The sequence below is a fragment of the Trematomus bernacchii genome, unplaced genomic scaffold (genome assembly GCF_902827165.1).
Source record: "Trematomus bernacchii unplaced genomic scaffold, fTreBer1.1, whole genome shotgun sequence".
Lineage (NCBI taxonomy): Eukaryota > Metazoa > Chordata > Actinopteri > Perciformes > Nototheniidae > Trematomus > Trematomus bernacchii.
Genome location: NW_022987705.1, coordinates 5,356,750 through 5,383,855, shown reverse-complemented (window position 1 = coordinate 5,383,855; position 27,106 = coordinate 5,356,750). Strand labels below are relative to the sequence as shown.

Genomic DNA, 27,106 nt, shown 5'->3' with positions numbered 1-27,106 from the left:
TATACTGATATAAATATGTAAGATGGACTTAATACAAAAAAATATATATAAGTAAATAAAAACAACAGGGCACTTGATACCCTTTAACGTTGATTTGTATTGGATGTGCTTTCTGTTGCTATGGCGCATACATTTGATTGCTTTATATCTTTGTGTTATACAATAAAGCATTTTTTATTCATGAACATATCCGTGCTATAACACGGCCCCTGCCATTTCCCCCCCTGAGACATATCTTCAATTGACCTTGTGCACACATCCCTACAGCATTGTGTGTATATTTATAAAGCCATCCATGTTATAAAACCAACCAGCTTTTTGTTATGCATTCGTGTTCACGGTCCTTCGTACTTGTGTAAGGACTTTAAATAAGAATTTTCTCGGCACAGTGTATTCAGAGGTTAAGGAACCTTGAGAACAGGACATAGCAGATGAAATGTCGTATATAGAAATGAGACTTTTGCATTCAAAACACAATTCAACCAAATGTTGTTTTTTTAAAGGCAAAGCTAAACTAAACCTAATGACAGATGTTGTTGGCAGAAAGTAACCTTACTGCTTTAATTGGACCTATCAGCCCATAGCCTATTTAAATTAAGGTTTTTACTTTGATTAGTAATTTAGCACCTTGGTCATTTGCATTACATGGTGTATATAATGAGCAATGAAAGGGAATTTTAATTATTTTAAAGTCAGCAGAGTTTCTTTGTGTCCATATTGGAAGTTAACCCTAACCCTAGGGAGGCTGTGGCTCAGTGGGTAGTGTGCTGGACTTCAAATAAGGGGATAGCAAGTTCGAGTCCCACTGCAGTCAGCATGTCGTTGTGTCCCTGGGCAAGACACTTCACCCCAAATTGCTCCTGTGGGGATTGTCCACAGTACTGAATGTATGTAAGTCGCTTTGGGTAAAAGCGTCTAACAAATGACATGTAATGTAAGTTCAGAGATTTGGCATTTAAAGTTAAAGAAAGTTCTGCTATACGAGTAAGGAGAAACTGTGTATGGGATAGCTCATTAGTGATGAGGGAGCGGTGTGAGCACAGATGCTGAGCAATGGGATTCTCCCTGAGACCTTCAATAGTCTCTCTGAACACTAGGACATTTAGAAGCTTTTATTCTTCAAGTTTGTATGCTCATTCTCATCTCTTTCCTGATGCAGGTGGAATGAAAGAGCAGGATTTAATGTGCATAAAGCTGCACGGCGTTAACCGAATAGGCCTGAAGAAAATCATCGACTTCATCTACACGGCCAAGTTGTCGCTCAACATGGAGAATCTGCAAGACACGCTGGAGGCGGCGAGCTTCTTACAAATCCTCCCCGTGCTGGACTTCTGCAAGGTGTTTCTTATATCTGGGGTAAGGAGGCAGACACGCAGGCACATCTTTCCTCTACCGTTTGCCAACATGTTTGATTTATTGTATTTCTGTTATATTAGAGTGTCTTTTCAGTGCACCTATTGAACTAACTTGATCATTCTGCTTTGGGAGAAGGTCACCAGGTAGAATTATAAAGCTGTTCTCATATAAAATGTTTTTTTCAGAAGTAATGAGCTTGTTAAAATGATCATGAAACCTCATTTGTTTGAATGCAATTAAGGGATGCAACTAATGATTGCATTGATTGAATTCCTGGAGCCCATATTGACATCTTCATATTGGTTATGTGTTGGGGAAAAAGAGCCTAAAAGCTATTAACATAGTGAAGCAGCAAATTCTCTTGTGGGCTATTTATGTAATCTATCTTATAAGTGTAAATGTTATTTTAATTTGGCTCTGATTGCAGCATCCCTTAATGCTAAATCACTGATATTTTGTGATTTAAAAAGAAATCATCTTGTTTAAGGATGTGAGTTTCTCTAGACGATGCAGTCATTAGTTCCAGCTCTCCAAGATTTGTATTTATTCCTCCCTGCAGGTTTCTCTTGACAACTGTGTAGAGGTGGGGCGCATCGCCAACACGTATAACCTCACAGAGGTGGACAAATATGTCAACAACTTCATCCTGAAGAACTTCCCCTCACTGCTGAGCACCGGAGAGTTTGTCAAGCTGCCATTCGACCGGTTGGCTTTTGTACTGTCCAGCAACAGCTTGAAACACTGCACGGAGTTGGACTTGTTCAAGGCCGCGTGCCGCTGGCTGCGCTACGAAGACGTTCGTATGGACTATGCCGCTAAGCTCATGAAGAACATCCGCTTTCCTCTCATGAACCCACAAGAACTCATCAATCACGTGCAGACAGTGGACTTTATGCGCACGGACAACACATGTGTGAACCTTCTCCTGGAGGCTAGCAACTACCAAATGATGCCCTACATGCAGCCGGTGATGCAGTCAGAACGGACGGCCATCCGCTCTGACAGCGCCCACCTGGTCACGCTGGGGGGGGTCCTCCGCCAGCAGCTGGTCGTGAGTAAGGAGCTGCGGCTCTTTGACGAGAAGGCTCACGAGTGGAAGGCGCTGGCCTCCATGGACGCTCCCCGCTACCAACACGGCATCGCAGTCATCGGCAACTTTCTCTACGTGGTGGGCGGCCAAAGCAACTACGACACCAAAGGCAAGACGGCAGTGGACACGGTGTTCCGGTACGACCCCCGCTACAACAAGTGGATGCAGGTGGCTTGCCTTAATGAGAAGAGAACCTTCTTCCACCTCAGCGCACTCAGGGGACACCTCTACGCCGTCGGTGGAAGGAACGCCGCCGGGGAGCTCGGTGAGTTTATTCCCCTGCTCTATATTTCCTTTACTTTATGAGGTTATTCTGTTAAATATCAAGGAGCACTGAGTGAAAGGATTTAAATACACTGCAAGCGTACCAACGCTGGTGATCAAGTGCCCGCACATCATCTGCTGTTTGAACATGTCACGTGCATAATCTCTGTGTAATTTAATTCAATTTAGAGAACGTGCACATTATGAACTCCTTTGCAATCTTCTGTAATCCAATACAGAAGCACATGCAGAATCCTTTGCAATAATATGTTAAATGAACTCCTTTTTGAGTAGTATGATCAGGTGTTTTGGGTTTCATTATTTTCTACTTATTGTATTTTTTATCTTTTAACTGTATACATTCAACACAACAAAGCCCCTTAGGTACTTCCCTAGATGTGAACACTTTACTTATACAGTCTCAATACCTCAAATGAAAGTTACTCATAACCTCTATAGAGAGGTTCTGTCGGATCATCTGGAGTCAGTTCTAAGGTTTCATAATGAAACATCATGTTGTGACATTTGGACTCACATTTCCCCCCCCTGTAGTCGAAGCACTTCAATAAAGCGATGTATATATATCTGGTCATTGTAGTCTGGTTGCTGAGTAATAAATCAGGAATCTCTGCAGCCACAGAGAGGTGCCACCCAGTACTTAAACTCTGTGACTGCAGAGGGAGCGGTGTGAGCTTCTCTCCGGGTTATAATTAGAGCAGAGAACACGGCCCCGCTTCACTGCCCGTCTGCACAGCTGCCCCCCCCCCCCCCCCCCCCCCCCCCGCTCTACGTCCCACTGCCCGCTCGCTGCAGCCTTGATGTTTCCCTGGATGTGCCCAGCCCCTGCATTACATGTGGTTTACTCTGCGTAGGTTTTACGGATGTGGTTTTATATTCTAGCGTCTGAAATGCCAGCATTATAACAGAAAAGCTCAACAACAGAAAGATGGATATTTCCAGGAGGAAGCTCTTCATTTTGGCTGGTTCCCTTAGTAGCCCACCCCCATTCCCATTCGGCTGTATGTGCTTCTCGTCTTCTTCTTCGTCTTTTAAAATTACACAATATATATTTTTGAACAGCCTAATTTCATTGGAAAATACAAGGGTCTCATTTTACAATAAGTTATTCCTCACTGATTTATTTTGTTTTGGTGGTGAGGTAGGTGTCCATTTTGTATATATTTATTTTCTGTGCAAAAATCACTCCGTTTTAGCCTTTTTATAATAAATATTACATGTTTTACTTTACTTTAAATTGTTTACCTCGTTCAGTCTTTCCTTTTCAAGTCATTTGACAAAAACCCTATTCAATAAGTGTGGATAATAATTGGAGGCATGGAACATTATGACATTTTTATGTCACAATAATTCTGCACAGAATAATTTATAATGACTCTTTCTCCCCTATAATCATCAAACTATGCTCTTATAACTCTTCAAACAGGCACGTGCACACATAGACATCAAAGTGGGCTCTCTCTTCCTCCAGAGAAAGTGCCCTTTTTCCCCCCTTTTTTTAAAATAAAAATAAATGAATATATATCTACTGCTGTTTGCGCACAGTTTCCCTTTCCAAAAATATATTGATTGAATACAAAATAAAAATATCAGGTTGGGAGATTAGACTAAAGTTCTGATGTTTTTGATTGTTGGCTGCTCATTTAATAACTATTAATTGTACTAGTTTGTTGTCTGCTCTTGTGCGTAGTGAATACTAAAGAAGACCATTGTCTCTGTCAGCTAATTATTTTGTAGAATTCTGTTTAGTATTAAACAATTGCGTGAGTGTGAGGGTATTAAAATAAATTGGTCAGTAAGTCAGAGATGTGCAACTATATTTAACTTTTTCTTTGAAATTTCTTTTTATAAATGATTATGGGAAGTGCCCTTTTTCTCACTTGAGCACCTGCCCCCCAACATGTCTGTGCACGTCCCTGGTCTGCACTGTATATACAGATTATATTTATATATACATAGTCTTTTTTGTCTGTCTCTTAAAATATAGTTCACATTTTCATTAATAGCATAACCTTAATTGTGTAATGAATACAATTAGAAAGCTGTATTAGAAAACCTCCTATGTAGTGAATTGTGCATCGGTCAAGGACAAAGCCTTCTGCTCAAAAAGCAATCTTGTGATGCAAAACACATTCAGAGTTTGGGGTTTATTTAAATGATTATGGGAAGTGCCCTTTTTCTCAATTGAGCACCTGCCCCCCAAAATGTCTGTGCACGTCCCTGTCTTCAAATGTAACTAAAAGCCTACTGGAATAACCTTGCCTTACATTAAAGGTGGGGTAGGTAATTTTGGAGAAACCGGCTCGAGATCGCTAGAATTTGAAAATACACAGCCGGAAGAAATCTGCCACTTCCTTACAGAGCCCCTCCTCCAACACACACGAACGCGCACATGACCAATGAGGGCACGAGATAAGTTTGTGCACAGATGGAAGGCTGACAGGCAGGTAGGCCATCCAAATGATTGGTCGTGCTTTTTACAGTATTACGGCTTCCACAGATTACATTTTGTTATGGATTTTTTGTCAAAGCACTTAAGATATTCATTGCTATCGGGATGTTAAGAGCATTCCATGGAATATAACAAAGTGTATCTCGAGCCGGTTTCTCAAACTTACCTACCCCACCTTTAAGATAAGAAACTATGGATCAGAGAGGACACAGTTGATTTCAGTGAATATCCTTTGAGTGAAAAACTAAAAAGATACATCTTTTAATAAGGTTATTGTAAACTACACAAAAGTAAGGATAAAAACTAGTGCGCCATTGTACTAGTCTATTATTCCGGTAATGGAAATTTGCATTTGAGTTTTTTAAATCATTTTCCAACGCATCACAGATCTCTTCCAGTAGCTGCTCTAAGAGAAGTTTGCCACATCCAGATTATTACCCGTTGACACAGATTGGCGCTTGCAGCGTTTTGTTCGGTGAACAGCCTGCACTAATAGAAAATCATGCTAATGAGGCACGTGACCTTTTCAGCTGTTAATAGGAAAATCTGATGGAGTAAATAAGCCAATTTTAATTAAAGTGAACCACTGGTCTCTGTTGGTACATCAGCAATATCCAGGTTTATCCGTCTGGGTTAACTCAATACAAGTATTTCATCTGTTCCACCTCTGATATGACTGTGCACTGCTCAAGGTCACGCTGAGGATAGTTGTTGATCAAGCAGGGTTAGGTATTCACTCGTTTTTATCTCCACGTGGATCATCTTGAGCTTATTGATGTACCTTAAAACCAGTATTAAAGTTAAACTAACTGGTAGGTTTTAACCAGTCTTCAAAGGGTGTTTGTTGTTATTTGTTTAGTCTTTGTTAACCACTAGTAATAAGTACACTAGCTACTTTTTCTATTGGGAAGCTTTTTTGTCAAAGATCTCTTAATGTATATGACATCCCCCAAAAAAAATACAGTTACTCTTATCCTGTTATGCAGCTGAGAGTTCCCTGAGCTGGGAAGATAAGAAAATCACTTATCTGTGACCGGTAGGGCTGTGCTAAAACATAGACTTGTGCTACATTTAGACGACGATGAGAACGGCTAGAAACGCAAAGCACATACTCTTGGTTGCCATCTAAAATTACAACAGTTGATTGAAGCTTACATCATCAAGGTGAAGATCCCTTAATGTGTCATTTTAAATCCCTCCCGGTGGTTGTCCAACTAGCTTTGCTCACTTAATCACAACCTGTTTTAGTTGGGCCCCGGCTGCTTGTGAAGGGGTCTCTCACCGATGAGCGCCACTCTTAAATCCCACTGTCCCTGTTCCGGTTTCTCACAGATTTTACTGAAAGATCCTCTGAGGCCTACAGATAAAGGATCTCACAATCTCCCCATTTCCTGTGCAGTCAGTGCATTTATAGCTGGTGGCGTTGTAGCGATGTGTTCTCTGTATTTAAATCCGTGTTTTATCCCCCACGCTGAGACCCTCCAAGGCCTTATTTGCTGCGGTTTGTCCTCCTTACTTGTGACTTGACCTACTTTCTACTAATACGTTCTTTTTTTATTTTGTGTTTTTCCTCAAGCTACTGTGGAGTGCTACAACCCAAGGACAAATGAATGGACATACGTTGCCAAAATGAATGAACCGCATTATGGCCACGCTGGGACGGTGTACGGGGGTTATATGTATATTTCAGGTGAGTACGTTAAATGGCAATCGGCAAATAAATAGGCTTGTACAGTGTTGTGTGAAAGTGTAATCCGTGTAAAAATAGACGTCATAATTAAAAGGCATTTTTAGTGCAATGCGATTTTAAATTAGATTTGTTTTATTCCAAAGATGAAACGACTGATTACATTTTATATCATGCAATGCCAGAAAATCTAATCTGTGGCTTCGTCATGTGATACATTTCCTCCAGACTTGATTGCGTGCTTCATGCATTGAGATGAGTCCGAGAGAGAGCTGTAGTGACAAGTGTGTTAAAGGGTCCATATTATGCAAATGTTCATATTTGTATTTTGTGGCTCTACCGTGACATGTTTACATACTTTCATGTTAAGCAAGGGTTTTTATTTTTCTCATACTGCCTGTGCTGCAGCACCTCTTCTCACCCTCTGTCTGAAACCAGAGCCCAGTCTGCTCTGATTGGCTAGCTGGCCGGCTCTGTTGTGATTGGTCAACCGCTTAGAGATGTCCCGCCCCATAGCCTATCACTTACAATGTGTTGGAGCACTAGCCAATAGAATGTAACAGCAAGTGTACAGTTATGTCACTATGTTACGGAAGTAAACAAAGGAGTCCAATGGAGGCGTGTCAGGCAGTGGGGGCGAGTGTGTGGGAGAGAAACTCCCTCTGGAGGGAACTTTGGGATTTGAGCCTTTGCAGACCATTTACATGCACAAAAACCTTTAACACACTACAAGAAAGGGAAAACCCGGAAAGGCATAATAGGGCCCCTTTAAAAGTCTGAGATTATATTAGGAAATTGGCATTTCAATTGTCAAACAGTGCATGAAATACAACCTAGTTCTTAATGTTTTCCATTTATTCAATAAAAGCATTTTGATCAGTATTTAAAAAATGTTCGGAGCAGAGGGTGGACGCAGAGGCTGCTCTGTAGGTGTCACCTCAATACTTGGTTACTTCGTAGGATTGAAAACAAATCCTGCGTTATGGAGATGAGCCCTAGTTTCTGAGTGTGACTAATCCACAGCAGCGCCACAAAGAAAGGGGACGGGAGGGGTGGAAGAGAAATTGGGAAAGATGGAGCAAAGTGGAGGACTGAAGCGTGTGTAGGAGGTGTAGAACAGAAGAGCCGTGTTAATTCCTCCTGAACATGAACACAAACGCTGTTCATAAACATCACTGCAGATTTACAGCTCTTGTTTTCCAAATGTTTTTTTGGAGGTAGAGAAAAACACAAAAAAGGGAAATATGGAGTTTCATCATTCGGATGTTTGTCATCTACACCCTGAGTTTCATATCAGGATAATAGGGGGGACATCGCCAGAGGCCCAGCAATACATATTATCAAGATCTGGAGTCACAGAATGATATTATTGCACTTTTAAAAAAATGTGGATAAGATATATTGCTTTTTCATTGAAAAATGTGCAGTTTGTCGACTTCAATTTATTCTAATATAACGGAAAGATACTAAATGTCGATCATCTCTTTCCTCTCATGTTGATAAGATACAATCTTTGTGCAAATATTTGGGTTATTTTTCAATTTCTCCATCCTTTTTTAAAACTTTGCACTATCACTTCACGCTGTATTTTCAATTCAGTATAAATAATATATATACTAAAACCAAATACCTGGCGTTGGTGTTTCGACAATAGTGCTGTATAAAGAAAAATGTGGATATATAAGATATATTGCTTTTCATTGCAAAATATGCAATTTGTCAACATCAGTTTCTTCTAATAAGATTAAAAAAAAAAGAATTCTGACCAACTCCCTGCCAATCCCTCTGACCTCGTCTGAACAAAACTGCATATCACTTATATAACTATATTTAAGTGCTTGGTGTAATGATACAATACTACTATACCGCGCTGTATTGATTTCTTTCCCCGCTCATACTGATAACATGACCGTTATCTGTTAACCCCAGATCATAGTTCAAATTTAAAAATAATAAGTATGTGAATACACCCCGCCAAAGAAACAAATTGTGCTTTATAAGAGCTGTTGTATTTGTGTTCAGGACTAACTGTACATCCTCGGTGAATCAGCATGAACAACACTTAACATCTTTGCACTCGGTTGCACACATGCTGTGCTTGCAAGCTGGAAGGCTTTGGCACATGGAATAAATAATTGAAAACCTTGTTAGCAGTATTCTTCAGCTTATGTATCATGTAAGGTGCTGACCAGCACACACGCTGTTTTATTAGATACACTCCCTAATGTTGATTACTGCAGGCGGACAATGTCATTTCATAATCCACAGATCGCCCTATTCCTGCAAATTGTATTCATAATGTTGTAGTTGAACACATACCGTACCACTTCCAGATATCTCTTTATTTACTTTAAGTTCCACAAAGTTGTGTTTTTTTTTACTCTTTTCTTTTTTTTTCAGTTTCTCTTTGGAAATGTTTGCATAATACATTGGAGTTCTGAAAGAATTGTCACTGTGTTAATAGTGCATGCAGCCCCTTGTTTAATTTGATTTAAAATGTACTAAATCGGACTTTCTGGCATGATTACCATTATTATTTCATGTTTGAACAAAAAGAAAGAAACTTTAATACCATTTTAATTAGGGAGTCTCACATGGGATGCAGGAGAACTGGGGCATATTTGGTTACCACCCAGACCGCGCAATTTGGCAAGTCTAATATTACAGAGGAGCGAGGATGAAAGGCACACTTTAAAAAAAATAAATAAAGTAATGAATAACATAGTCATGGACTGAGCTAATCTGCTGGCGCCCAGCTGCTTTTCAATCTCCCGCCTCCGGCTGCACTCAGCACTACATCGTATGTATTGCTCTCGCTTTTTGATATTTTAATGGATCCCTTTTGTGTTGGTTTCGGTGATGTGAAATTTACCCCGCTATTGACCACATTGAACCGATGTCATGCTTTGCACCTGCAGCACTTAATTCTACATGTGGGAGAAAATGAATACTTGCGGATAAAGCTTAGTTTTGTGAATTTCTGCAGGTTTAACACGAGAAAGACGCATAACAGCTCGTAGGAAACCTTGTCTGTAATGGACTGTAGTTCTTAAATGCAAAAAGGTACAGAGCATTACCCATTAGAGGCATTCTGCTGCTCTGTAGTCCCAGGGCTCGGCCTCTCTGTGCAAGGTGACCCGGCTGAAGTGCAGTTCTGTGTCTGTGTGTCGGAGCGGATCAGATCGCATCCTGCGGCCGGGCTGCTGCGCTGTCTGAAGGCATCCTGTCAGCGGCATGGAGCTGACACATGCACTCAGCGCACGCTCCATCATGCTCCAGAGCTGAGGCACAGTTTAGACACGAGGGCTGAATATAAGCTGAGCCCCTCTCCCTTTGGTTCAACGGTTTATGAAGAGACCTCTGTGACGGTCTTCAAGTTCATTAAGTGAGTCATCTTCCAAGAGTCTCATTCCAACTTCTTAAATACAGATATGTTTCTTCACTCCTATTTGACAATAAACTGAATATCTTGCGGTGCGGACAAAACAAGAGGACGTCATGTAGGGCTATGAGGAACGCCGAGTGGCTTTATAAAACATCTAATGACAGTTTATAGAAAAAACTACTATAATACAGAAACAAATCCAGACACATCGAAAATGATAATAATTCCAGCCCCCTTGCTAATTTTGAAGTTTCCATTATAATCATCATGTAGGGGACTAGCTTTTCGGTGCAGAAGATAGAAGTAGGTTTACCTGAAACCTGAGACCTCTGTGAAGGTCTTCAAGTTCAGACCTATTTCAGTTATTAAGCAAGTCATCTTCCACGAGGATACTGAACTCTTCAGTCACATCCAAGCTGTCATGACAACAGACACCCTCATAGACTTGTTGTGATGACATTTTTTGATGTGTATATATATGTATATGTATATGTGTATATATATATATATATATATATATATGTATATGTATATGTATATATATATATATATACATGTTATATATATATATATGTTTCTTCACTCCTATTTGACAATAAACTGAACATCTTGCGGTGCGGACAAAACCAGAGGACGTCATGTAGGGCTATGAGGAACGCCGAGTGGCTTTTTTAAAACATCTTCTGAACGTTTATAGAAAAAACAACTAATACAGAAACACATCGAAAATGATAATAATTCCAGCCTCCTTGCTAATAATTAGTAATAAGTTATTTGTTGTATTTTTAAGTTTCCATTATAATCATCATGTATGTGACTAGCTTTTCGGTAGAAAGTAGAGTTAATAATGTGTCTGGTTTGTGTTTTTCTTTGTGGAATTTAGTTTTCTTAATGTCCAGCACTTTGTAAGATTCATATATATATAAAATGGTTTGTGTTTTTTGATACCAAGTAAGAGATTGTTCAGTTTAGAGTTACAAATCATTTTAAAGAGGATTTTAATTGGAGCTCTGGGTAGTGTACAACATGAGTAAGGACTGTCTCCGATGTGGACTCTGTGTCTTGGGAAGGAAACAAAGCTCATTAGTCATTTTAATGTATTTGTGCGAAAGCTGGTTTATTTATGGCTGTTCTCTGAATTTTTAAGAATGCAAGTGGTTCTTAATTAGATTTATTTCTGCATATAGGGCAGTGATCTGTAATATCTAAATGCCTTTCGCTCTCTTTTTTAAATATTGCCAGTACTGACATGAAGGCATTTCTGCAAATGATGTAAGGATTCGAGAAGACTGTCTAAAAGCTCACCTTATTTAATATGTAGCCTCTACCCTCTGTCGTTTATTTAATTGTCTATGACATGCACACTCTTACCCCAACCATCCCACAATACAATGTAATGTGTTTTTGAAAGGTGAAAATGATTGTTATGAGACTGAACTGTCAGTGATGTCTCAAAAATAACGATGATTCATGAGTGTCTGAAATTTCAATTTGCAGCGCACTGTAGAGAGCATACTGATGTTATAAAGGGAGTGAGTGATTATAGACGCTGCTGGAATCTGAAATCTCATATTTCTACAGGGACTAATAACATGGCTGAAATGTCAGAAGAAACACGGGACGGTTTGACTTTTACAATGTGGTAACGGTACTCTGAGGTTACTTTAAATAACTTCACAGAATGAGGATCATTCCTGAAAAACACTAGTCTTTACATTTGATCTAAAACGTGGAAAAAGATTCCTGTAGATTTTCTAAAGCAATGCCATCTGACTAGTGTTGAAACAACCGGATATTTTCATTATGCATTACGATTATTATCTCGATTAATTGTCAAGTCTATAAAATCAAAGAAACGGTGACAAAATTGTTCTGTGAGTCGAGGACATATTCAGATTGCCATGATACAAAACAGAGAAATCTGGATATTTCAGAAGCTAAAAAAACATCTTCTGACATTGTTGTATAAAAAAAAAAGATGTATCCTTTTATACAAATATTTACTGATTTTAATAATTTGTTTGTCCTTGATTAGTGGATTCATCAGTGCAGCTCTTTATTCAACTGTTATTTCAGATAGTTATAGAGATTTATACTGGAGCTCAAAGTCTAGACCCTCTTTATCATCACGGGGTATTTTTGGAAAACGCTGAGCCCTCGTTTCCTGCCTCACCTCTGTCTACACTTTGTGTGTGCCGACGCTGATTCCACCGACCAATTAGGTCACTGCTTTTATAAAAGGTCCCAAAGGCTAATTAATGTTTTTGGGTGGCTGAGCAGTGAAATGTTTTTATCCCGGCAAAGTAGGAGACGATACAAAGAATACCCCAATGTGTCCCATGCTGTCTTTGTAAGGGTGAAAGCTTTTAGCCTGTCTCTCTGAGATAAGACCGTGTCCACGTCTCACTGATTGGACATTAGGACACCGGGATGCTGATCACACAGCACTGTGTCGGGGAGAGGCCGAAGCCCTTTACCTGAATGAGGATAGCAGCAGGGCCTCTTGAGAGGAGTTATAAGGACCTTACGTCTGCTCCAGCACTGTTCCACTTGTCAGGACTTTTATAGCAGATCTGCCCCGTCGAGGACTTTGATAAAGAAAATGGATAGTCGGGCTATCTTTGGGTTTGATCAGTGAAGAGGTGCAGCGTCACAGATCTGAGTCATGGCAGCTGAATAGACAGCTTAGGCCTCAACAATAAAGCGTGCACACGATCAGTGGGCCGCAGCAGATTCTGCCTCTATCCGGCATGCTCTGCAAATCTTCTCTGCATTTGGTCCTAGTCACTCTGCCTAAGGGGGGAGGGCTGGGCTGGCTTCCACCCAAATGCATGCTGGGATTGTGTTCCTCTTTATTTTAAGCCTTCCCTGTAGACATGTCCTGTTTTTTTTCTTTCCTCCCCACTTTTTCTCAGCTTTTTGTGTCCCGTCGTCTACCGTCTGTTGGTGCGGATGTGCGTGAATGTTTTGTAACTGCGTTCCCCTTTGTATTCATCCTCAGCATTCTATCACACTGCAGAGAAGATGTCACTTTTTTTTACTAATTTGTTGTTGGAGAACCAGGGCTCGAGGAAAGGTGAAATCTAAAAATGAACACTTTGTCCTGATTCTCGTTATTCATAATTCTACTCAAGCAAATGTTCCCGTTTTATGTCTGCTGCTCCACATGGCCTACATGAATAAATGTGGGCTGACATGTGGCGATGAGTCACAGGTCGGCCTGATTGACGGGTCCACAAAGCTGCTTGTACTCCTACAGTACAAATGATCATGGAGGTTAATTGTCACTCTTTTTTTTCTTTTTTGCTGCAGGGGGAATCACTCATGACACTTTTCAGAAGGAGCTGATGTGCTTTGACCCAGATGCGGATAAATGGACTCAGAAAGCTCCCATGACGACGGTGCGCGGCCTCCACTGCATGTGCACGGTGGGCGACCGGCTCTACGTGATCGGGGGCAATCACTTCCGGGGAACCAGCGACTACGACGACGTGCTGAGCTGCGAATATTACTCCCCGGCTCTCGACCTGTGGACTCCTATCGCCGCCATGTTGCGAGGCCAGAGCGATGTGGGCGTGGCCGTGTTTGAGAATAAAATCTATGTGGTGGGCGGATACTCGTGGAACAATCGCTGCATGGTGGAAATAGTACAGAAGTACGACCCCGAGAAAGACGAATGGCACAAAGTGTTTGACTTACCCGAGTCGCTGGGCGGGATCCGAGCCTGCACACTCACAGTTTTCCCCCCCGAGGACCTCTCGTGCTCGCCCTCCAGAGAGTCGCCCCTCTCAGCACCTTGATGAGTAAAGGGGGGCGGAGCCGTGTTTCGCTCGTAACCCCTCGCCCACCCAACCCCCTCAACAAACACTCCTTATAGACATTGTTTGCACTTCCTCTTCGGACTACATCTGTACTGCATCCCTAAGTATCCCCCAGTCCACCCCCCCTGAAGCTGTGCAGAACCCCCCCGCCCCTAAGTGATTCAACCCACGTACCGACAGTTTGGCAACCTAATTACATGTTAATGTTGCATACTCGGTATGTTTTTGGCAGGAAGTACCTTGACTTGAAAAGTGACTTTGCAAATCAACTTTTCTACCTGATGTCTTCGATTTTTCGGTCTTGTTTCCTTAGGCGTTCTACCTTGAGATGTTGACTACCGCACTGACTCTCTCTTCTAGTCTATGCCAGGTTAGATGCAGCAGGTGACTCCTGAAGGCAGCAGCGTAGGGACGCACGAGCTCCGAAACACAGCCAGTTTTTAACTCAGGGGTTGGCCCAGGCCCCCTCTACGATGCTCCAGTACAGTTTCACTTCTTTCCTGCTATTGCTATGAAACTGTTAACAAAATGGTGTTTTCTAAATTGAATAAAGATGATTTTAAAAGTAGTTTAAATGTTGTCATTACTGACTGCAGCAGACTCAGGCTGACGAGTTGTTTGTATGTGGTGAAAAAACGTCTCCAACGTGCTCATAACCTCATGCTTAGCATTGCATTGTTTAACCCTAACCTGATACAGTCTGGCTTTAACATGTTGACTGTTGGCACACATGACTGTAAATGTTGACGAAGCAGGTATAAAAACAAATATGTCTGGGGTGTTTTTTAAAGGGGCCGTATTCTGCTCATTTTCAGGTTCATATTTGTATTTTGTTCCTCTACTGTACTCTACTCCTCTACTCTAAAAATAAAGAGCTTTTTTTTAATGTTCAAAAAGCTCTTTATTTTTCTCATACTGCCTGTGCTGCAGCACCTCTTTTCACCCTCTGTCTGAAACCAGAGCCCAGTCTGCTCTGATTGGTTAGCTGGCCGGCTCTGTTCTGATTGGTCAACCGCGTAGAGATGTCCCGCCCCGTAGCCTATCAAATACAATGTGTTTGAGTGCTAGCCAATAGAATCGCTTGTGTGAAATAGTGATGTCAGAATGTTACCGAAAGCCAAGGAGTCCAATGGCGGCGTGTCAGGCAGGGGGGGAGAGATAACTCCTGGAGGGAACTTTTGGATTTGAGCCTTTACAGACCATTTACATGCTCAAAAACTATCTACAGGAGAGGTAGAACCCCCGTGTGGAAAAACCTTTATATATACAGTCTATGGGAAAAACAAATTGTTTTGAAACTTGTGAAGGAACATCTTCCAAAACTAAGGAATAATCACTTTATCTTACATAACAATAAATGTCATTTTTAACATATAACCTCAGTTGAAGTAGTCATTTTTATTTCGCCTGCATCTGCCAGTGGGCCTCCACAATAACAGAAGGCATAATGATATGTTTCTTTCACTACAGCAGAGACATGATGTTCTCTGCATTGTGCGTAGGCCTCAGCAGCTGAATGAATGATCAGCATCCCTAACTGAAGCTTGGTCCATACGCTCTAGTAAACTATAGGAAGCTGTATAACCACTGAGCTGCCTCCCAGTGATGTATGATGCCGCTGACCGGTGTTAACTGGAAACTGGCAGGACCCCCTCTCCTCTCCTCCTGGCAGGCAGACAGACGCTGATGTCGCCCACAATCTGCTCACCTGCTCCTGCCCGATTAAAACCTTAATGGCAGCATATGGTGTCCGAGACGTCTGCTTCACGCTGTGACCAGGGACAAGAGATTTGTGTAATCACCAGGTGAGTTTGCTCTGGAGCCTCAAATCCTCATTATACTCTCTATATCCCATTAATGAGGCGCTGCAGTGGGCCCTCTGATTTCACATTTTAGCCACTGTTCCTGTGTTGTCCAGCAACAAAGTCTCCACTCATAACAGGTTATTTTTATACGTCTTAAATGGCGGACTTCTTGCTTTGGTGCCTTATTTAATGATTCACTTTTAGCTTTTGAAATTCATGTTAGATTTCAGTTCTTTGCATGTTGTCTTTTTGTTTTTTTGTGAAGCTTTGCCACTTTGTTTTGAAAAGGACTTTATTAAAACCTTTTGTGAGATTTCCAAAGCTCTATTTTGTGCAGCAGATTATTGCTAAGTCTCTTTGATGAAACTGTTTTGTACCATTTAAAAAAAAAAAAAAAAAAAATAGGCCATTTGTAATCCTTTAATGGAAGGTCAATGGTTGAGCAGAAGTGCAAAAATGGATCGGGCTCGGCTGCTGGCAAAAGCTTCAAATTAAAAAAAGGTGGTGAAATTTGAGCGGTTGAATTTAGTGCCATCTTTCCCTGGACATTTCACTGAAAACAAATCAAGCGCACATAGCTTCTGTTTCACCTGGACCTGAAGGCACTGGTAAGAGTAAAAAGGGAAGATTGAGTGATGTCAAAACGACAACACAGCAATACTTCCTGGAACATGAGGATGAAATATAAACAGCTCTATAAGTTAGCAAAGGACTACAAATATGCTGCCAGTCTTCACTATGACTGCATCAATTATAATGTATATTATATTAACATTTTCGGATTTGACAAAAAGAAATGGCTACATAGGGCCTGCTTTACCAAAATGCATTATTATTAATGTGTGTGATGGAAAAAAAATGTGAGGCATTACTCAATGAAATGCCTCATTAACGCTCAGAGAGATGACGATATACTGTAAAGTGTGAGATTATGTAAATAGGCCAGCTGTCAGAGATTTCTCCATGCTGTTTATAGTTTTGCATAGCTTCAGTACCTCTGCATGAATTGGGCCACATCTTTAATGAAGTCAGAAATATCTCAACCTTTGTTGGATGAATTGTTCTTAGATTTTGTACAAAACATTCATCGTTCCCAGAGGATGACTCTTTGGTGATCCCCTGATTTCCCCCTCTAAAGCAACACTGTAAAGACTGGCTTCTGTTTCTCATTGACAGCTACTGGATGGTTTGTCTGTCAAAGACATTCATGCTCCCCAGAGGATGAATAGCAAAAATCGGAAGAGTATTTAGATTAAGTGCCATCAAATGTGTCTGTAATTTGATTTATGGCCAAATATCTGCTGATTTATATAATTCCCATCAGCCTCAACTCCACTTTGTGCTTGGCGATAACACATGTTAGCATGCTACTGAACGGCGATGGTAAACATGGAAAATGCCAAACATCAACACGCTAGTTGAGCCTTGCTGTAAACTCTCGTCAATGTGTTAAAGCACCTTGATCACTCTCTCAACTGACACCCCTAAACAAAGTAAATGTGTTTTCATTATACCAAGATGGAGGGTTTTTATCAATGCTACATTCAGCCTCAGTGTAGGCTTTGTTCCAGGGGTAAAACCAGATAGATTTGAGTGATTTTACAAAAGCACTAACCTGTCCTTCGACATATTTTCAAACATGAATAGATTTTTAAATGGATTTGAGAGAAAGCATTGCTTTTAATGATTTATTTTTTTGACTGTGCAAAGCACTTTAAGGACACAAAAATCTACCTCAGCACATCCACAATCTCTGTAGCGATGCAGCACATGATGTTCCAGAGCCGATGTGTAATCCCTGCCTCATCATTGCGTTGCTGCGTTGTGTGTGTGAGCCAATGTCAATATTACATGACGCAGAGCTTTGTGTATCCTGAAGACTGAAGGCTTGGGTTTTTAATGAACAGTGTGTCCTCGGTGCTAAAGCAAAGGGAACTGGAGCAAGAAATTACACCCGTTCCCCCCTCCTCCCCCTCTTCTTCACTACCTGTGTTTCTCAGCGGATTTCAGCACCGCAGGAGGCTCGATCCCTTGATTCACGAAGCAGATAAAAGAGGTGCGTGTGTGTGTATTACGGCCTGACTCCTGACACATGAATGCAGCACGGCACGTTTATGTCTCCAGACTGCTCCTCCTCTCATCCAATCCTAGCCAGAAAATGACCTAGATTCTGCAGGCTGCTGGGTGTGTTTACATACATGGCACATTGATGAGATTGTCAGTCAGGCGGCAGTGAGGAGATGCTCTTACATTAACTAAAGCTCCAATCTGCCTCCTATCAGGATGAAATACTCCGCGCAGCCACAGATCCCTGCTGCCCTCTTGACTGCATGCATGATGGTGTTAATGGCTATTGATCCTCTAGCTGGCAGACAGCCAAGATACACTGATATTACTCTCACTAGATATATTTATTTTTGCGCTGAATCACAAGCTGTCTTCAGTTATTAGACTCCAAGGTTTCAGGTCTGAGGACAAGTTTAAATCTCTATTCTCTCTCTGTCTCCCTTCATGAATATTCAGAAAAGGTCAAGTCCTTGCTCTCCTATGGAGCTCTGCATCCTCCCGTGGCTGTGTCCTGAATAATCTGTCCCTGATTCATCTCTTGTTCCAGCCCCAGCTGCAGTGTTGTTTTTATAGCAGAGATGGGAGGGGCAATTGGGATTTGTTTTGTTCATCATCTGGCTGCCTCAGATTCTAGTTTATGCCTCAGTCGTATCTCTGTGTGTGTGTATCCTCATACAGATTTAACGGAAAACTAATTGTCCACCCCTAGTTCATTTCTGTATGTTACATGGCCTAAATACACCACAGGATGTGCAAAAATACATGTTTTCATTTTGTTTTTTCAAATCCCAACTCTCAATTGTCAAAGAAGAAACACTGGATTTGAGTTCTTGGACTTTACTGTGTTTCATCGTGCATGTTTTCCCACTTTTCTCCCGTCGTTCAAAGCATATTGGAGACTCTGTGATTGACTGGCAGCCTGTCCAAAGTGTCTCCTTACCTTCACCCAGATGCATCCTGGGATATGCTCTGTTGCCCTCTTGACAATGAAAAGGGAAAAGCAGGTAAGGAATATAAATGGAAGGCGAGGTTCAGACAGAACGATGCGGTTCGCACACTGAGAGCTTTTAAGTGAGAGATTGTCCTCCGAGGCAACAGAGAACATGTTATTTTATAAAGTGCACGGAAAGTTCCTCCAGCTGGAACAGTGCGGCCTCTCTGGGGAAACTACTTAACCTCACAGGTTTAAATACAGCTCCGGCTCCGTGTCCCTCAGGTTTCCAGCACTCTTAGAGATTCAGTCGAAGGCTTCGGAGCAGGAACTGAATGCCTTTTATTGAACTTTTCCAGAACAAATCAACACTCAGCTGTTTAAAGAATACAAAGCATTCATGCCGATTCTAAAAGGGATTTAAAGGTCACCTATTATGCGAAATCCACTTTTTCATGTCTTTTATACATCACCATGTGTCCCCTCTGTAAAGAGATTCTGAAAGTTTCAGGAAAAAAGATTTGCTCTCCTTTTGTCCTGATCCATTTATATAAAAACCTGTCTGAAAATGAGCTGATCAGATTTCGGCCACTTTATTGATGTCATAACGATTTTTGGGCTTGTGTAACCACAAGTGTAACCCCCCCCCCCCCCCACCTTATCTCCTCCTCGAGCACCACTGTGTTCTTTTTAACTAAATATCCAGGGCTGTCCCTGGCCAACTTGAGGCCCAACGCAAAGTTAGATGATGAAGCCCTCTGTTTCGCGAGCGTCGACAGAGGTTAGTGGAGCCTCGCAGCGGCGAAACCGTGCCGCGCCACACTAATTGCAGCGCATAGGTGCGGCTCAGTTGAGGCTCCCTCCACAAGGTGAGGCCCCCTCCGCGAGGTGAGGCCCCACGCAGTCTGCGTGATCTGCCTGTAGGGAGGGACGGCCCTGCAAATATCTCGCAGAGGGGCGTGGGGAGTGGCTCCTTATTTTCATCTAAAGTAACAGACACAGAATCAGCACTTTTGAAACAGGGCTGAAACAGGGGATTATGGGATGCTGCAATGATCTGTTTGGTGTTTGGAGCCAAACACTTCAGAGACATGTTTTGTATATATCTGAGACCTATAATATATTGATGAAAAACAGTATAATAGGGGACCTTTAATACTTTTCTCTCATATGCAGACAGCTCACAGATATGACATAACTAAATTAGCCCAGGGAAGTGTGATGCATCTTTCCAAATGTCAAGCTATATGATGTTCTCCCTTGGCATGGTTCTCTAAAGGTTCTTGGTTTGAATTGTTTGTTGTAAAACATTTATTTTTTATTTAACCGTGTTAATATATTTTACAAACGGAAGAGCAATAACACATGGCCTAGAGGGAGCAAGATTGTCAGTCACAGGCCCAATCCCAAACCGCCCCCTACACCCTACCCCTACACACTACCCCTCCGTTTGCGCGTTCGCGCGGAGGGTCCGCCACATTAAGTGCTGTTCCAAACCAACGAGTGTGGAGAGGTGTGGAGGGGGAGTGGGCTATCAAGCCCTCAAACAGCGAGTCTGCAACGGTGCTGACTTCACCTGCTGCCCTACCTGACCGGTCTCAACGCTGTGTGTGTCCGTCAGGAAACACGCTGTTTACAAACAGTTCCAGCAAACATCCACTGATAAACTGCGATGTTAACAACCTCATATTTTTTTAACTTAGGATCATACCTGTGTTTAGTCTAGAAAAAGGTAAATGTGTGCATTTTATTATAAAGTTGTGTATATTTACAGACTTTTGCAAAAACTAAGAAGCTTATAAACATCGGGTTTAAAACTAAAAGAGCTTTACAAAAAAGTAACACAATGAAAGATGTTTGGAGTTTTATTTGAGTTATTAATTTACATTGTTTTGTCTAAGAGATGCTGATTTGAAACCGTTGTTACATACAGTTACAGTACGGCATTTCCTGTTTCTGCCGGAGAGAGGGGAGTTTGTCCCGAAGCTTGCCGCTGTATTTACTCCCTCCATCTGACAGGAGGGAGCCTCATTCAGCTGCGAGTGTGGCTACAGACGGAGTTCACTCCGTCACGGAGGGGTAGGGTCGAGGGAGTGGTTTGGGATTGGGCCTAAATGTTACCACTTTGTGTGAAATTGTGCAGTGACCTTGACCTTTGACCTCCCACATTCTTATTTTCCTTTGTGTTCTCCCTATGTCTGACCCTTATACTCCTCCTTAAAACCAAATAATAAAATGATATAAATATGACAAAAGTGAGAGAAAAACTGTAAATGTATCAAATGTATTCTATTGTTTGATTTAGGATTGAAGAGGAGTTTTTTAGTTTGACGAAAAAACGTGCGTTCTGGCCTCAGTGAACTCTTTAAAATGTTTTTATATTTGCACATGAGTGTTTTATGCGTACAGATCTGTCCTCTGGACGCTGGCCGTGGCTTGCTGATGAAAAACAAAATGTCATCATGATTCCTGGCCTGTGAAGGCATGTGACGGTTGAAAGAGCAGGTGTGTGTGTGTGTGTGTGTGTGTGTGTGTTGTGTGTGTGTGTATGTGTTTGTATGTGTGTGTGACAGTCCTGATGCCAGAGTGATTGATAACTCTCCTCTCGGAGCCGGAGCTCGTTTTCAACCTACTCAACTCTGTCCTGTATAATGCCAGGTTGCCATGGTTACTCTTGCTCTTCATACAAGGAAATGTGGAGGGAAAAAACCGGAAATATGTCCTCCTCTTTATGAAAGGCTCTTGCGGAGCCATCCTGGGGGGTTGAGAGGAGAGCGCGGGATGATTTTTTTTCCGGGACACAGAGCAAACATTCAGCCTCTTCTTCAAACACACCGAACCCACAGCTACTCTCTCCTCTGCGATGTGGAGAAGTGGCTGAGCTGATTACCGCTGCAAACTCATTTTCATCCTTATTAAAGCAACTCATTTCCATTTCCACGACATTATCACTGAGTGCGTGCCAGAGGTGGCTTTGATTTCTGCACTGCTCTTTGCGATAATGACCTCTAGTGGTTCCAGTGGAAACAAATGAAAGGGACTCACACTGAAGCTGTTTTTTTGAAAGAGGTCTAAATGATGAAAGATGCCACACTCTGGTTTTTTTCATTTCTGTTGATGTCGTCGACGGTGCCAACACATGAAATGTAATCTCGCACACGCCTTGTTGCAGTTGCCTAAATCCCCATCATCCTTCGTGTGACACTTAGACACAGAAGTTAATCTTTTTATTTACAGAGTCTCGGTGTGAGCCAAAACAGACAGACAGACTTAAGACATAAACAGGATGAGACGCCTGCAGGGGGATCAGTTTGAACAACCTCCCACTTAGACCCACAGTTTCCTCTGTTGAAGGCCACATGATGTCCCCTAGTCCCCTGTTTTTAACTCCAAATTACACTTAGCTTGTGAGCAAAGACTTATTTAATTGACATCCTTTCATTTCCTTTTCTTTTTTATTCATTATACTGTCTTCGGCAAGGCCAAATAAGATGAAATCTCTCTGCATTTGAATACAAACCAGCATGCATTCATGCCTGGATCCAATAATGGCCGCTGATGGATGCCTGACCCACTTTGAAGATGTTATGCCCCGTAACAGCTGACCCCGGCGGGCAGAGAAAGCAGCCATTAGTGCCCCTGCTGGTGGGTAACTAATAACAAGAACTTGTATTCATTTTCCCAGCAGCTAAATGCTAATCAATTTTCATGAATAATGAATTGCATGAAATTAAATGACTGTTTGGAATAGGTGTCCTTATAATGTTATGAGATGAGTATTATGTTGTAATTATTATTGTATTATGCAAAGGACATGTTCATCCCTTGCAGCTTTAATGTTGTAATTATTTGTGTTGATTTCCTTTACTGCCTTTAGTGCAGAGCAGTCTTCTCTCAGGATGAAAAGGACCAGCAGAGGGCATTCATGTGACATTTCCTCTCCCAGCCTGAAGGCACAGCAGAGGCCTTTAAAAGGTAGCTTTGTCTCTGTTGTGAAAATAATCTTGAATGCGGAAAGACACTGATAAAAGTCCTGGGTTACTAAATGACCCTAAAATAGTCTGCGTACGTGACATGTTCATATTTAGAGAGAATAAGGTGAGTCATTTCTCAACTCTGTCTGTTTAATCATGAGTCTGAACACATAATGCAATACCTGTAGGGAGAATTCAAATCTTCCTAAATACGCATACAAACACGTCAGGCAGCAGCAGCAGTTCGTAGACTACACAAATACTCATTTGTACTCAAACTCCATGGTCACTGTTAACCACACAGTAACAGAATGACAGGTAGAGGCTGTCACAAAGTATTTTGTTGTGAAACCCCAGAGTTTGAATTCAGCTGATTTACTGTTTAAAATGTGACCTCACCATGAGTCAGGGTTTACTGAATGAGATGGCAGTGATTCAACATGACCGGTACACAACACTCATCCCTACTGCTGCTGACCTTGTTTCAAAATCTGCCTGCAGTTACAAAAAAAGCTGTGTCATATCTGAGAATCATCATTACTGTGTATCTGCTCCGTCTTTCACTGGAGGTGTTGGAAATGATCAGCAGTCCAGAGGAGTATTTCCTCTGAAGGACGTTGCTCCTACGCATTATCCGTGCTTCTTCTGTCGGCACAAGCCCCTGCCTGCCCGGGAGCTGCATCGATGCAAAAAGGCATCAGTATTTAATTAATATAATTACAACCACACCAGTCAATGATGAGACTTTCTGGGAGAGAAGAAGGTGGCGTTACCAAGTCGTCTTATGTATTTCTTTAGTGATATAAGTTTAATATCTTGTGTATTTAGGTTTAAATTCTTACAATCATTGCGATTTAACCTCCGAGGGCAGCAAATGAGCACATGTGCTTATTGAAAACGTGATTTTTCTGTTTAAGGTAGACTTTTATTGTTCTGTAAACATTCAAACACATCTTACGTTTCTTTAAAAAATAATTTATTTAAAAAGAAAAAGGCAAACCACATTCACTTCCAAACTAAATACATAAGTACATGTTGTTCTCTTCAGGTACCATCAGGAAAATCTATTCTGCTGAGGTTTAAGTACACTACATTTTGTTCAGTACAGGCTGCCACATTAAATTGTCCACCCATGTGTCTGCATTTCCTCTGATATTGGCCCGTTTATGTCCAGATTTCCCTCCCAGTATGAAAGCGACTGCACTCTCAGGCTGAATACATGTCATAAAAGCAGCATCTTTTCAGCGGCTGAAATTGACAATCTGTTGTGTCTCCAAAGTACAGCTGTTAGCTGACTTCCATGCAGCTCTGCGCAGTGTAAATTGTGCAGTGCAGTTGGAAAAAGAAAAATGCCAGGAGCAGTGGAAACGCTCCATGGCAGCAGCCAGAGCAAAAAGGAATTATAACATGGCTGCGAGACATGCAGATGGAAAACTGGAGGGGGGGTTTAAATATTGGACTTTCTTCTCTTTTTCATCACCCAAAAAAAGAAAAAGAAAGCCTGAAGCTTCTCTCCAGTTCAGTGCAGATGACTGGAAGTCTTAGCTGGAGTGAGACGAACCTCACAAATCCATATCCGCTGAAAAGGCTATTGTATGACAGCTGGAAAAACAGCAGCAACACTTGAGCTCATCCAGCACGCCGACACCACTTCCGATGATGACACACAGATGGAGAAAACAACACCCGTCCCAAAGCTGTGATATAACTACTCATTTTTAGCAACTCAGGACATTCAGTTTAACTGAACTGCAGACTTTCAACATACATATACAGTAGTTTCAGTGCTTCAGTTTGTTTCTCAAAACTTGTTTTAGGAAATCTGTCAAATCAAACTCTTAACATACTTAAGGTCTATCAAACACAGCACATAATACAACACATCATTCACTTTCCATGATTAAAACTTAAAGCATTCAGTCACTGAGTTACAAAAGAAAGCGTAACACCACCATACACATTTTTGCTTTACATTATACAGTATTTTTAAACATGTCAGCAACTGCCAACAAATGTAACTCAAATATTCATCTCATACATTAACATAAACATTAAAAGCCAAACTGTCAACCAAAAAGTCATCTGATGTTTTAAACCTGTCCCCCAAAAGGGCTTTTTTCTGGGTTTCATCTTTTAGAAAACTTATATTAAATAAATACTCTTTTAAGCTGGTTTTCAAATCACAGGCGTCAGAACTTCCTTTTAAACAGCAATGATAGGTTTTCTAAATGGCACGTTTATCCATGTGAGGTGACAAGATGTTCCTTTCTTCAAATGTAAGATATCCTGTTTTGTGCAGATATTATAGAGTACTAATGAACTGGAATGACGCTGAGGAATCTTGTGGGGCCGAGTCTTATCTTAGCTCTGTTTTCTGTTCACTGTGTCTCAGTAGTGTTGTCCAGTGAGATGCTGGCCTGCTGCTTCCTCTGCCTCCTGCGCCTCCAGAGCAGCACGGCCAGCAAGAGGAGCAGCAGGAAACCCAGCGCCCCCCCGATGAGTCCCGCCTTCAGAGGCAGACTCCTGTCCCGTGGCTTGAACATCGAACAGGACCCCTGACTGTGCCCAGCATCGTTCACCGCCATCACACAAACCTCTGAGATGTGCTCGATGTCGCCCACTCCACCGTTCCTTCGACTCTTCCCAAACGTCTGCCTCTGTTCCCCCCCGACTGTCACACTAAAAGCTGTGACGTGGGAATAAGGTGCACACCACTGAACTATGACCTCTGACCCATTCCAGGTGACCGATGTCAGGGTGGGGGGCTGCGGGCGCACATTATGTAAAGTGAAGCCTGGACACAAGCAGCCGGTGGAGGCAGCCAGCTCAGTGCAGGGGATCTGACTCTCCAGGCAGGGATTGTATTTGCATTTCTCAGTTTTCTGTCCATGCGGAGACACTTTACTCTGTGTTATAGGGGTGACTGTGACTTCATCGTCGGGGTAATCATCTTCCCGAAACACAAAAGACTCTGTTGAAAGCCCACGTGTTGCTTGAGGACTCATGGGATACGTGCCTGGCACTTGTGATGTTGTAGGGAGGGGATGGTAACCTCTGATGAGAACCAGGCAAACGATCGCCAGGGGGAAAGGCAGGTCCCTGCTGGCAGCCATCATCTTTCTGGAAATGAGAGAAAGAAAGATTCCATCAGTTAGTAGGAAAATCTGTTTTTCAGATCAATGAAAAGCATCAACCCCTGGGGCTTCCAGCCATGTACTAGAGTCTCTTCTTTTCCCCGCATGAAAGACGCTGAATGAGGACATGCAGTCATTTCTTCACTGATGCTGTGTCTTTTACAGGGTATATAACTGCACAGGGAATGTAACAAATAGCTTAAATGTGAGCCTAGTGCCTGCTGGGAAATTGAAAAAGAACTCACAACATTAACTGTCTAAAAAGCAACGCACACTGCAACTGTGGACACTTAATTAGTTAAAAGTTTTATTCTGTGGCATGTTTGTGAAGGATTTATAGTCTTGTTAACAGAGCTGCTATGATTAATCCCCACTTGTTAAGATTTGGAGGTACTTCATACTAATTCAGCATTCCAGGCATATTACACAACAGGTCCAAATGCCTACACACCCAAGACTGAGCGCAGCCCTCTGAGCTGGGTCCAGTTACAGGACAGCTGCAAGTGCCGTTTCCACAAGAATCCACACAAACATACTTGAAATATGTGCTGTGCTGGACATGCATAGAGAATCGACAATGGATCCCATTCACAAAAGTCCTTGGAGAGATAAGTCTGTTTGACCTCATTAAAATAGAGCAGGAGCCACTATTGAATACTACTCTGTGCTATTTGTTTAGCCACAGCTAGGCTACGATCTCTTGTGTTAAATAATAAAAAGTTATAAACCTACCTGTTGATGCAAAGGTTTTAAAATCTGATTGAGAATGAGCTCCGTTCCCCTTGTCTTTCCGTCCACTTGTTCCCTCTTTTGCTCTCTCCTCCTGTATATATTTCCCTTCTCCCAAACAATCACCTCCTTCTTTCTGCCCTCCTCCCACAATCCCCCCTTATTCCCGACTGTGCTTGACCAGCTCCACCTCCCTCTTTGCTGAATGCTATAGTTATGTGATTGCTGTTAATGGCATGATTACTATAAGCTACAAAATGACATCATTTACTGGTGAAGTGAACCATGTGCATTCCTTAGCGGGGTGCAGATTTCTTTAGAGCATGCACTTTTTGTTAATGATCTTTTGTTTTCCTTTTATGGCTGAGCGAAATTGAACAGGATTTGGTAATG

General features: G+C 41.8%; 2 protein-coding genes across 3 annotated transcripts in view; one reads left to right on the top strand and one right to left on the bottom strand.

Annotated features, from left to right (window-relative positions):
- The window catches only part of klhl13 (kelch-like family member 13), a 36,401-nt gene extending 21,760 nt beyond the window's left edge, over positions 1-14,641 (top strand). Inside the window, exons 4-7 of one of the 2 annotated variants that reach the window (XM_034140137.1) lie at positions 1,160-1,356; positions 1,916-2,711; positions 6,757-6,870; positions 13,565-14,641. In XM_034140137.1, the coding sequence (XP_033996028.1) occupies positions 1,160-1,356; positions 1,916-2,711; positions 6,757-6,870; positions 13,565-14,052 (1,595 nt within the window). In that variant the 3' untranslated portion in view covers positions 14,053-14,641. The remainder of the gene's footprint in view (positions 1-1,159; positions 1,357-1,915; positions 2,712-6,756; positions 6,871-13,564) is intronic. The other variant, XM_034140138.1, reaches the window with a different exon arrangement.
- A 9,173-nt stretch (positions 14,642-23,814) lies between these two features.
- On the bottom strand, positions 23,815-26,801 carry LOC117490429 (leucine-rich repeat neuronal protein 4). The gene is made up of 2 exons (XM_034140176.1): positions 26,717-26,801; positions 23,815-25,970 (listed from the first exon to the last, which is right to left on the bottom strand). The coding sequence occupies exon 2, from the start codon at positions 25,964-25,966 to the stop codon at positions 25,229-25,231; it is 738 nt and encodes a 245-aa protein (XP_033996067.1). The 5' UTR covers positions 25,967-25,970; positions 26,717-26,801; the 3' UTR covers positions 23,815-25,228.
- Between the last annotated feature and the right edge of the window lie 305 nt (positions 26,802-27,106).